The sequence below is a fragment of the Belonocnema kinseyi genome, chromosome 2 (genome assembly GCF_010883055.1).
Source record: "Belonocnema kinseyi isolate 2016_QV_RU_SX_M_011 chromosome 2, B_treatae_v1, whole genome shotgun sequence".
NCBI lineage: Eukaryota > Metazoa > Arthropoda > Insecta > Hymenoptera > Cynipidae > Belonocnema > Belonocnema kinseyi.
The window spans coordinates 53,867,158-53,879,998 of record NC_046658.1 but is presented as its reverse complement, the minus strand read 5'-3'; the positions used below and the strand labels follow the sequence as shown (position 1 = coordinate 53,879,998).

The following is a 12,841-nucleotide window of genomic DNA, read 5'->3' as shown; positions in this document are numbered from 1 at the left end:
GACTTCTTATCAAAACGCTTCGAAATCTTCTAATTTGGTCGAATGATCGTCAGTCACTTAAGGTCAGCAGTTTGACTTGTTCGGTGTGTAATAACTGATCCGCAGTTCGCACACGAACTACCGAACCTTGACGGTAAAATTACTGCCCCATGTTATGTACTCAATCACACACTGAATGCAGGACGCGTACTGCCATGCCAGGCCTATTTTTGACATCCGCCAAAGCGCTCTCTACATTATAATTACTACAATTGATAGTCCAGAGGTGGCACTCCTCGGAAAAATCTTCACGAAGCTCGTCATTTAGTTCAGCCAGATCTTTGAGCTTAAGAGAAACCTGGATGTTGAGATTTCTCCGGGTCCCGAAGCATCACTTTCCTCTACTGGATGCTTGCTTACGCTTAGTCTCAGCATTGTATCTTTTTCTATGTTGTTGGCTTGCTCTGGCTGTAGCAGAGTGGGTCCTTCGCTTACATAACCCCTTCTTCGGAGTTCCTTGACAGCATTTCGCTGAAATTGATGCTAAAAGTGCGTGACCCTTGGTTGTTTCAAGCACGACAGAGCATGCAGTCGTGTCATGTCACCATCTTGTTAAATGACCATACTGGTGTAGTAGCACTCCAGCTGGTCTTCCTTGAGTCGTTGCATCCACCTTAAAGTATTGAGATTCTGCCGTACCATTGCATTCACTCTGTATTGATGGCTCCCCCAACTCTAGGGTAGTCGTCATTGTTGTCCGACCCATTGTCGGGAGTCTTGAGCATTCGATTGTTGTGAACCACACTTACTACAACTATGCTTTATGTTTTTATTGTTATTCCCATGTGTAGCTAGGTAAAGAGGTTCGTCCATTCCTGTAGAGCCCCGTAGAAATGATAAGGCTGCATACTCTGAGAGGTCATCCGGTATCCCAGAGTCACCGTTTGAAACACATCACACAGGTGCTATACAGTTTTCAGTACAGTTTTTATGTCTTCGATTGGGGTTTAATGTTTCTCGGGACCCCCCCCCCTGGATATTTGTACGCGATTGTACCATGGCTTTTTCATAGGACCTTCTGTTCAATTTCAGAGGAACTGTAGCCGAAACCAAAAATGTATAATAATGATTATATACATTAAAAGGCCCATTCCATTTAAAAGGGAAATAGTGGACGTACCAAGAACTATTATCTACAGCAACGCCCCCCTCCCTTCCTCTGCCATTCTTAACGTAATTTTCAGGTTATGGTCACTTCTCTTTCTACTATAAATACAAGAATAATAATAACCAATAACATAAACAAAAAATTAAACAAAATCAATCATCGATCAAATGCAATAAAATGTTAAAGTCAGTTCGAATGGTTCTATCATAGAACGATTCAAACTGATTTTAACATTTGACTGCATTTGATCGATGATAGATTTACTTGTGTTTAATTGTTGGTTTTTGTTATAGTTGGTGAAAATTCATTGTGAACTCAAGTTCATCACGCAATAAGATAATAATTTTTGCAGCTACAGTACACTTGAGTAGGCGATATAAATTCTAACGTTTGCTCAAGTTCATTTCGAATTCTGAACTCACACGAGCGCCGTCTAGGGGACGTAGCAATTACTATTATCCTTTCGCCACTTTTCCTATGGAAGTGGGCACGCCGTGTTCTATTACCCCTTTTACCTGCTTCCCTTATTTTGATAGTAATTATCGAAACAACTTAAGTGTACCTTCTTCTAAAAATTTGTATAGGAAAAGCATAATAAGAAATATGAAAAGATGCAAGTTGATAAAATTAAGTAAATAAAAACGAAACTATAAAGTCTTAGATGAAAGTAGTTTAGCCTGAGTCTTCATTTTCCCTGCTAACATAAATCATTCAATTTTCCGCAAAGAACATTATTCATAAATAAGAGTTTCATAATTACTAAAGATTAAAGTTTCTAAGGAGAATAGTTTGACTTGGAAGCTCTACTTTGAATGATATCGCAAATTCTTTATTCTTCGGAAAAGAACATGACTTTCGAACAAAAGTTTATGAAAGTTGTTTGAGAGATACTTGTAATCCTAACCTAAACAAAATTCATGAAGAAAACTACTTCAACAAGGAAAAACGAAAAAAAAACATATTTCCTTTAAAATATCTCCAGAATATATAAGTCATTATAGTCTGAAGTAATCCTACTTAAGCTTTAAAAATTGTCTAAAAAAACTTGGTTTCATGTTTCTCATCTTAATATTTCAATATTGATCTCAAAGTAAATCTTAAAAATTTTAAGCATTAAAAAACGACCAATTTAATGGAATAAATTATTTTAAAATGCAGACACGGATTATCAACCACTTGCAATATTTATTTAAAACAGTTATAAACACCGAATTGTCTTCTTAATAACCACCTCGTGAAGAGACTAATTATTTTTTAATTGAAATATTGATTTCGAAGAAATTTGAGCCATTAAGATCATGTTTTTTAAACGATCCTCTCTTTAGAATAGATGAATTAGAGCGTTATAAAGTACCAACTTGACTATTCAAGCAAAAGATAAAAAGACATAAAAAGTGTGGAGTGGAAGAAGAAGATAAAGGATCATAGAAAATCTGCGTAATTGCATCCTCTATACAAAAACTAAATCCACATTTCTCTGCAAAAATAAAAACGCTTTGTAAGATTTAAATCAGATTAAATCATTTCATTTTCTTTCTTTAAATAATATCGTTTCCAGTTGTTCATTCGACCTTCAGTCTACAATATTCAAACGATTGATCTGAAAATTTCAAGATGAATTCAGTAGATAAAACGCACGTGTCATCTTTTAAGACGTTTTGATTCATTGATTTTTTCTAACAATATTTTACTTTATATGCCCAAAATGAGATATATTATAGCAGTTCAATTAGACTATAGCAAACAATCTTCAACTAATTGTTCTAAAAGTTTCAAGATTAATTAACTAGATGAAGTTCCAGTGCCATTTTTTCAAAAAAAAAGAATCCGAGGCCTGATGTTTATTCATACCCGTAAAATATTTTCAATACTAAATCTGGATAATTTTATCTAAACGCGCATAACTGCTGCAAATCGCTTTGATGTGATTAAAAAGAAATTGAAAATCTCGCCAATTTTTTATTTTCTCTCCTTTTAACAAATTAAAGAATTTATGTAATAGGTTAAGTGAAGGAACAATGTTGTGATAAATGTTTGATCTTTTTCAATCTTTTTAGCATGCCTAATGAAAACGCATCAGTTTGTGGATGCGGGGTGGTGTTGGATCTTCCAAAATCTAGAAACGGAATGACGGCCATTTCAACTAGAAATTTAACAATCCTGATCCCAAAGCCATCTAAAGGCTCAAAAGGTGAGGGAAAATCATCAAAGAAACAAAATGAAGAAGGTGGGCGAGGACCAACATCCAGGGCGTCAGATACCGGAAGTACTAGCTCTGTGGCCGAACAAACGAGACCCGCAAAGAATACACACAAACACGAAAAACGATTGAATCCATCTCGAAGGACCAGAAGTGCAGAGAGAGTAGAATCACATTATACCTATATTGGTGAGTGTACTTTCACATTATGAAAACTAAATTACTACTAAGGATTTTATTTAGGGAGAGGCGAATTTCTTTTTTTTTTTTAATTCAGAAGTAGTCTAAAAGTTGTAGTTTGGTACCCGGATCAAAGTCACGAATAATAGAGATTTTTTGTTAAAACGGTCAGAAATAAATTTTGTAATATGTGAAAAGGGTTTCGAAAACTAGTGCTGAAAACTATGATCGTCGTACGAACACTATGCAGTAATGAAAAACTCCCTGCACATTGTAAATTGTCATTAAAGTTGAAAACTAGAGAAAAATCGTGGTTTTATGTGAATAAAAGATATCTTGGTTATTATTAATGATATTTTTATTGATGGAAAGGTTCCTATTATTTTACACTTGCGCCTATAACTATCCTCCACGAATGCGGCATAAAAAATTCTTGATTAACGTATATTGTCATTAAATTTCAATAAAACGCATAGAGTCATGATTCTGAAGTATTTCAGACTGTTTTTGTACATATTATAGTAAATTATAATTTGAAAAATATTTTTATTTGATTGTACTTTGAATAATCGATCAGTGCAGATGTTACTGTTAAAAATGATATCTACAACTACAGGGTTGGCCATATTCGACGAAAAGATTTGGCAACACTGTAACTTTTGACAGAGGTGACAGATCGAGTAATGACGTGGCGCGTTTGAAGCATCATTCTAAAGAGATTTTTGCCATGGAGCAGTACACTCCACGCGAACGCTCTCAGATTGTTGAAATTTACATTAAAAAAAACAAGTCTTCGAAAAAGAACGGCCCAATGACCATACCAGCACAAATACCGCACCAAACAGTCACTTTTTGGTCATAAAGAGGTACCTCGTGAATAATTTGAGGATTTTCAGTACCATAGAACCGATAATTTTGTTTGTTTACGGCTCCGGTTAACATGAAATGAGCTTCATTGCTCATGATGATTTTTTGCCAAAAATGATCGTCACTTTCAGCCATTTCGATGACTCTTTGGGCCCATTCCAATCGACGTGGCTTATCGGCAGGTAACAGGTTTTGCGTCAGTTGAATTTTGTATGGGAACAAATGCAAATCATAACGCAATATGCAACGTAAAGTGGTTCGTTTTATGCCCAACTGCTCAGATCGACGTGTTTGAGATGTTGTTGGAGACCTCTGAATACTGGCCCGTACGAGTGCGATATTTTCATCCGATCGCCTTGGTCGCTTTTTATTTGAACGCTTGGAATTAGTAAGTGCCTCATCTGATGAAAATCTTTCATACAAACGATACAATGTAGTCGCAGAAGGCGCTGTTTTCACTTTATTTATTTTTCTCCATGCACGTTGAGTTTTCACAAGTGACTTGTTTTGTTGAATGTAAATTTCAACAATCTGAGAGCGTTCGCGTGGAGTGTACTGCTCCATGGTAAAAATCTCCTTAGACTGATGCTTCAAACGCGCTACGTCATTACTCGATCTGTCATCTCTGTCAAAAGTTACAGTGTTGCCAAATCTTTTCGTCGAATATGGCCAACCCTATACTTGCATATATGGGGAATTATTGTTCAAGATCTTAATTATGAAGGCCTAATTGTAGTCTTTGAATTATACTCTGCAATCCTATTCGAGTGGTATTTATTAAAATTTAAACTATCATTGTTTATAACAATAAAAATTGTATGATTTCTAGGTATTTCTTAAATTTAAAACCCACTCAAATATAATTTTAGAGAATCCTTGAAAGAATAAAATAGGGCATTGATCCTTAGGATTAAATAAGTATTGTAACTTTTCTGAATTTTTTTTCTGAAGTACGCTAAGAAGCCTCTGTTAAGATATGCAATAATAAAAAATGAATTTATCTTTGTCGATTTTATAAATCATTTTTAAGAGTGGTGCCTTTAGAAGTTGATTTTTCGTAGTATACATCCTTAAACTGAGAATTGAGAAAATTGTAGTCCTATTGGATGGTACAGTTTATGGGGAAAATATTTTCCACTTAACCAAATATTTACTAAGAATTAAAGATAGCCAAAGAAGGTAGTGTATCCACACAAAAGTAAAATATGTCAACCCCTCTCCCTTGGTGAATCTTTATTCTAGTGGAAAATATTTCTTCCATACGACCAATGTTTCATTCCAATCACAATTTACGATCTGTAAGAATTTTTTTATTTTTGCTTGGCTTTCAGGAGATATTTATTTAGTTAAGTGATAATTTTTATAACACTTTAATGAATAAGAAAATCGATAACATTAAAAAATATATAATTTAATCAAATATGAACATGATTTTTCTCCTTTTCTTCAAGTTTAATGACAATCTACCGCATATAAAAACTGTTGTATTGCTGAATCGTTTTTAGAGGATAGTATTTATGGTTGTAAGTACTAATTTTGAGAACACTAATCATCTATTTGAAAATTTATTTCGTACCAACATAAAAAAAAGTCATTATTATTGTTTCTTCTGAGCTTTTTCGTGAATGCGCGAAAACAAAATATATTTCTTTTTGTCTGAAACATTTCGTAGGAAATTCGGGTACTAAAATTTACAACTTTTAGACCCTTTTCTGATTTAGGAAAAAACTATTTTTTTTGCTTCGCTTCGTCCTAAACTACTCAATGCTCATACTGTAAGACACACAGATTTCCTTGTCCAAATGTCTTCCGACTTCCTTGGATGATTGCAAATCTTCAAGACGTCTACAAGATGAATGGTAACCTCAGCAAATTAACTGCAATTTTAAAGCCATGCATTCATCAGAGTAACGATGCTCGGAGAATCGTATAGTAAAGCAAAAATAGATTGCTACTTTGCATTCATTGTGATCTAATCTGATGTTTTCTTAGTTTTTTATGTTAAGTGTCCATTTTATAGGACAATGCAATCTTGTTAGAGAAATGATATATTAATTAAGAAGTTTAAGATTTATAAAACCCAAAGTGACAAAACAAATGTAATATTTATTTTTTCAATTGAAGTTTTATTTTTAAAATACAAAAATAGGATTTTATAACCTAAGTTATCATTGATACAATTTCTTTTTAATTTAACAATGATTGTAACAATAAGCTAGTAGGCAGTCTAAAATTATTTGTTTTATTACAAGTCTAACCTAAAATACAGAAGTAGGTGTCCCTTTTGATTACAAACAAACAAACTTTTGTAAAGTCCTTACTTTTTATTTTATTCTAAAATCGGTAGAATTTTTACTATGCAAATACAGTCACTGCTTGGTAGAAGCACCGCACAGTGAATGAAAAAAAGTTTTTCACAACAAATACCTTTATGGCTTACACTTTTGATCCAATTTGAGCATTTTCTTAGTATGCAAATTAACTAAGACACTTTTTAAAAAATTCAGTATATACGTAAATAAAACGCTAATTCGCCATTTTTAAAGAACCTAAAGTAGTTTTTAATATAATAAACAAATCTAATGAATAAATGCATATCTGCTCAATTTCATGCTCTGAACACTTTGTTCCTTCAACAGAATCAATCAATTATTTGTCAGCAATAAATAGTATGTACAATTTTTTAATTCATGTTAACAATTGTTAATTTCTTAAATAAATTTGATACACATATATAGTTTTTCTTCTATTTGAAGCCATCAGATTGTGTTTTTTAACGAAATCAATTCTCAATCACTTACAAAAATCCTTCGCTTATGATACTTTATGGTCCAATTATAATTGGTTATTTTATGAACAATTTTCTAACAGTCTAGAATTCAGAAATCTTCCATAAGACTAACCACTTTTCTTGCTCGTCCGAGGCTAACTTTATGGAAAATTTCCTAATGCCAGGTCGAGTCGGGTCAAGTCGGGTTGGTTCAGGTTAACGTGTTATTCTGCAGACCCGTGATAAACCCGAAAACCTGAATTCAGCCCGCAAACTCGCAAAACGACGCAATAAATGTACAATTAACTTAAAATCCTGAAAAACTGCGTAAATGTAAGATTGATTGGCCAAGATAAAACCCTTTTTACAGTTTTCGTAGTCCCGGGTTAAATCCTTTACAGTTTCGGTCAAATGTACGTCCGTCCCTCCGTCATCATTTTTTCGGGCTGAAATCAACATTAGCACTAAAAAAAAAGGCATAAGCGCCAAAGTTGGTAACTCCAAAGGGCATAAAGCTGATTAGATATGCGGAAGTCTGTCAAAATTTGAATGCAAAATTTGACCCGGACATACAGAATTCTTATAGAGAAAATCGAATAAAAGCTTTGTAAAAATACGTAAAGTCATCGAAGTTAGATAAAATGTATTCAATCGCTGTTTAACTAATAATTACTGAAAAATTCGTAAATGTGGTTTGATTGCGGATTTTCCAGGTTTATTGTGTGTTGTCAGGCGATAATATTGGTCTATATTTAAATAAATTTCGTAAATGAATAAGATATTCGTCTATTTTCAAACGGAAGTTTCAGCTTCTACAACGGAATAAATTTTGAATTATCGGGCAAAATCCTTTCCTTACTATACTTTACTCAAGAACTGCTTGTTAACCAATTGATGTTTTTTACAAAATCAAATACCAGTAACTCAAAAACAACCTTGCTTATTAAAAGACTTTTTGAGGCAACAATGTTTTTATTTATTTGAATAAATTTATACAAAAATAAAAGTTAAGCGTGAAGATTTAAATTCCATGTCACTACGTCCAGAAACGCAAGCACTGCCGCTGAAGCCACTACAGACAGTAAAATTCTAATTATTAAAGAAAACTATTATTTACTCTTCAAAAACGATGACATCGCAGATTTTTCTGTAGAACAGTTTAAAAAAATAATTGTGTAAATATTTCATTCATTCTGGTCAGCACGGTCTCATGCATGTTTTTCTCTAGACTGTCTAGTCTGGAAGATCTGACCTGGCCCAGATCTGGCGCTGGTTTTGTCCAAGTCTGACACTATCAGATTTTCATGAAAATTTCAACAGAAAAAAAATCTAAAAATATGAGACAACATGTGTGTTGCAGGTGAAGGTTTTACCAATACTGATGCAAAGTATCAAAATGTTCAAATGATTAGCGATTATTTCTTGGCTATTGCAAAGAGAGAAAGTACCATAATCATATGCTTCGTTGATAATTTCTGTGCACAATGGTGAAAGTTAAAGCCAAAAGTAATCGTTTGTAATAAGTTATTAACTAAACCGTAGGGAGATGTCATCTCCAAAGCTAAGGAATGTATAGCGATGATTCTTGAATCAAATTACACATTTTTGGCTTTACGATAATCGAAGCAACTGTGCTCCCCTTTTTTGTATCAGGGCTTAAGAACTGCGTAAACTGCCTGCCAAATCTGAATCAGTGATAAGTATACTGTTAATTATAGTTATAATCAAGCTATAGTCAGTGAAACTTCACTGATCAGCAGCTAAATTTCTCTGTTTTAGCAGCGTATATACGCTGATTTTAATTAGCACTATACTTATCACTGATTCAGATTTGGCAGGAAGTTTACGCAGTCCTTAAGCCCTGATTCAAAACAAAGTGGGGCACAGTTGCCTCGATCATCGTAAAGTCTTTTGTATTTTTTCAAGAAGAAAATAATGTTTTAAACATTCAAGTGCAACTTTTTGCTAATTGAAAATACATACAACATTGTAAGAAGCCAAAAATGTGTAATTTGCTTCAAGAATCAGCTATGTACGTTTCTTAGGTTCGGAGATGAGACCTCACTACGTTTTTGTTAATAACATATTAACAAATGATTATTTTTGGCTCTAAAGCTTACCGCTGTGCACAGAAAGGATCAACGAGACCACATACTTTTTTAGAAATTTAATCATATATTTTCAGTGACTTAAGGCCATTCAAAGTTGAGTATTCGGAAAGGATCCAATGATTATGGTACTTTTTCAATTTTCACTCGCCAGGAAATAATCGCTAATCATTTGAACATTTGGAAACTCTGTATCGGTATTGGCAAAACCTTCACCTGTAACATGCATGTTGTTTTTTTTAAATATTTTATATTATATATATATATATATATTTTATATTCTTTTTTATATTTGTAGAATTTTTTTTGCTGAGATTTTTGCGAAAATCTGTACAGTAATCGAGGTGCCTACATTTTTTGGAAAGATGTATTCAGTTTAGACCACTGCTCAGTTTCCAAACTGGAAACCATACGGCCTGGTCTGGGTCGAACTAGAACCAGAAGATTTTTCAACACAGGGCGAGTTAGAAAAGAGCAGCCCTTAAAATACGTAGATAAAACAGTCAATTTCAAAGAGTTTTTGCACCCTAAATTTGAATCTGCTGACAAATTTAACTTTTTTATTTTCGAAGCTATTTCGATACTTTAGTGTAAAAAATTTCCATTTCCACACTTTCGAGTCTCTTTTTCAAAAATGTTACAGACCTATGTAATTAAACACTGTAATGTAATTCAAGCTAGGAACTCTTGTATATTAAAATATTTAGAAACTTCACGGAAGAGCAAATTGTTTCTCAAATTTTCCACTTAGCTTCAATTGAACAAATGAATAAAAAATAAATTTGTTGTCGAATTGTGAAAAGCTACGGATCAACAAGCTAAAATTGTTGACGCTTCATCTTCTTAGGTTTTTTAGAGTCAGTTTCCGGACATTCGAGTTTTTTTCCATTTTTCTAGTATATGCAAAAAACCAGCTATTTTCCTTGAAAACATTTAAATTAAAATCCTAGAAATAAAAAAAAAACAGTTTCATCAAAGTTACCACACCGATAACTCTTTCAGTCAATTTTCTGTCGCTCTAAAAAACCTACTCATAATTTAAAGAGATTAAAGCAAATTTCAAGCATTATAAAACTTTCATTGGATTCGTTCTACCATAAAATTTGCTTTATATTTGGTATGAATTCCCGCTCGAGTATTAAGTTTAGATTCATTACCAGAAATCACGAAAAAAGTTTTGTTTATTAAAAAAAGACCCGGAAACATATCATCTTTTTATGGGACTAATAACAATTCACTGGGCCAAATTCGAAACGTATAACGTACAGTTGAGCGCTCTAAAATTTTATTTGGCTCAAATAAACTAGGTCGAAAGGTTTTAAAGCTCACTCATTACGATTTGGCAGATTCGGGCTCGAGCATAGTCGGAGGAGGTATACGTGAAAACGCTATTCCGGAAGCTCTCTATGCTACCATTGAGGACCCACCGAATGCCAGCGGGAACGGAAACGTCGGAAGTCAGCAAAATGCACAGAATAGGCCACAGCCAGTATACGTTCTTCCTTCAATGACGTCACCTCCACCAACATACGACGTCGCGATTGCTAAAACGTGGCAGGTACGTGCAATGAATGAATTAATTATTCCAAACTGCCCATTTCTATGAACAGTACCACTCATTCAATTTTATGATAATATAATTAATTGCGCTGATTCAATATAATTATGCTTAATACTTTAAGCCATATGCGAGCCATTCTCCATAAATAGTTTGGAACTTTTAAAATACCTGGCTTAACTTGAAAGTGCTTCTAATTTAAAATTGATTCATTCTGAATGGAGGCGCAGTGTGCTAAAAATCCCTTTTATTAAAAAAAAACGCTTGACACTTTTAGTCAAAGCAATATTTTTTTAAATTTATTAATACATAATATTTTTTATTTTTTGGGGTTTCGTAGCTCTGGGCAGAAATCCTTATAATTTTTATCGGGTCTCCGTCAGTCCATCAGAGCATCCATCCAGCGCACATTTTTCCCAATAACCCAGAGCTCACAACTCACAGAGGGAAAGGAATTAGAGGAAGTGGGAAAAATGAAGGGGTGTAAGTGTGAGAAATGAGGGATAATGAAAGGAGGGAAAGTAAGGGGTGTTAGGGAAAATAAGGGTATGGAAAGTAGGGTGAATGTGGAGGGTAAGTGTGGAGAGGGGTAAGTAGTTGAAGAAGAAGTTGGGGATGGAAGCGGAACTAGGCTAATGTAGGGAGCGTAGGGAAGGGAAATCACAGGACGGGGAGATTTGAACGACTTATTTATGTCTTAATAGTCTAGGAAACCCTTTTCTGGTTGACTAATTTTTGTATAACCTTTCAAGTATACCACTGGTTTGAAGATTATTAAATTCAATAATACAGGGGTTTTCAAAAAAACGATTAGTTACAAGATGATACTTTCATGCAATTCTCGAAACAATTATTTTAAACAAATAAACACTGTTTGACAATGTCTAAATAATTAGTTTAATTTTTTTTAATGATAAACTGAATTCTTCCAAGAATAAACTTAATTGTTTATAAGAGTTTTACTAAAAGTGTCTTGCCAGTGACTTAATACAGTTAATAGTTAATCATGTTAACCGTCATCAATGTAGGAGTTGTTGTAAAGGTTTATTTCATTTATTTATTTTCTACGTTGTAGAGTATTTGAAATTTTTTTCTTTTGAACTTATTTAAAAAAAAAAACTTTAAATGCAGAATTTTATAAGCTCTCCAAAGGCTTTTTAAAAAAGTCTCTAGCCCATTACTTGAATGAGGAATCTCGTTTCAAAATCCGCAGTGGTTGTTAATAATACGTACTCGAGTTAGTCGTGCCGACAATTCCCGATGGTAGTGAGATTATGAAAACTGTATAAATAAAGATTTATATTTATAATAATTATTTAAAAATTACACTGTTCGTGGAAAAAATTGTGATCTGCATTTATTTACAGAAATTGGTTTATTAATTAGCAGATATTAATAATCAATTAATCAAATTTCTATTCAAATCCGTATAAATAGTTGAGTTTAATAATGCCAAAGTGGTATATATAGTTATTTTTTAACAAAAATTGTTGAAATAAATCAAAAATTTTGAAACATGACAACAATGAGTCATTGTTGTATAAATTATTATTGTATAAATATATTTTTTTATGTCTTGAGTTCGTCTCCAAGACATCGATGTCTGGCTGCGTTTCAAAACTGAGTCGAGATATAGGCCTTCTTCTTGCATTTATGGTCACGACAGATAAGACGGTATTTACTTGTCTCAAGTCGAGCCTGGCCTTGGATAAGGCGATGTTTATTTGTCTCAAGTCGAGCCTTGTCTTGGATGAGATGGTCGAACCTTTTGCGGCTCATAAATGAGATTAAAATTGATGAATTAATAATTTGTAATAATTTAATTAGTTATTTTTAATATTAAAATTCAGAATCTGTGGGTCTGAACGAGTATAACCCTTAAAAATTTATTTGGAAAAAATAACAATTGTAACATTCTAGAAGGATCACCTAAGCCTTTAGAAATGTATAAAAACAAACAACATTTTCGGTATCATCGTCAAACAAGTATAATACAAGTGAAAATCCTTAA

General features: G+C 33.2%; 1 protein-coding gene across 1 annotated transcript in view; it reads left to right on the top strand.

Annotated features, from left to right (window-relative positions):
• The window catches only part of LOC117167889, a 238,819-nt gene that overhangs the window by 153,362 nt on the left and 72,616 nt on the right, over nucleotides 1-12,841 (top strand). Inside the window, exons 2-3 of the mRNA XM_033353124.1 lie at nucleotides 3,205-3,536; nucleotides 10,619-10,830. Coding sequence (XP_033209015.1) covers nucleotides 3,206-3,536; nucleotides 10,619-10,830 — 543 coding nt within the window. The 5' untranslated portion in view covers nucleotide 3,205. The remainder of the gene's footprint in view (nucleotides 1-3,204; nucleotides 3,537-10,618; nucleotides 10,831-12,841) is intronic.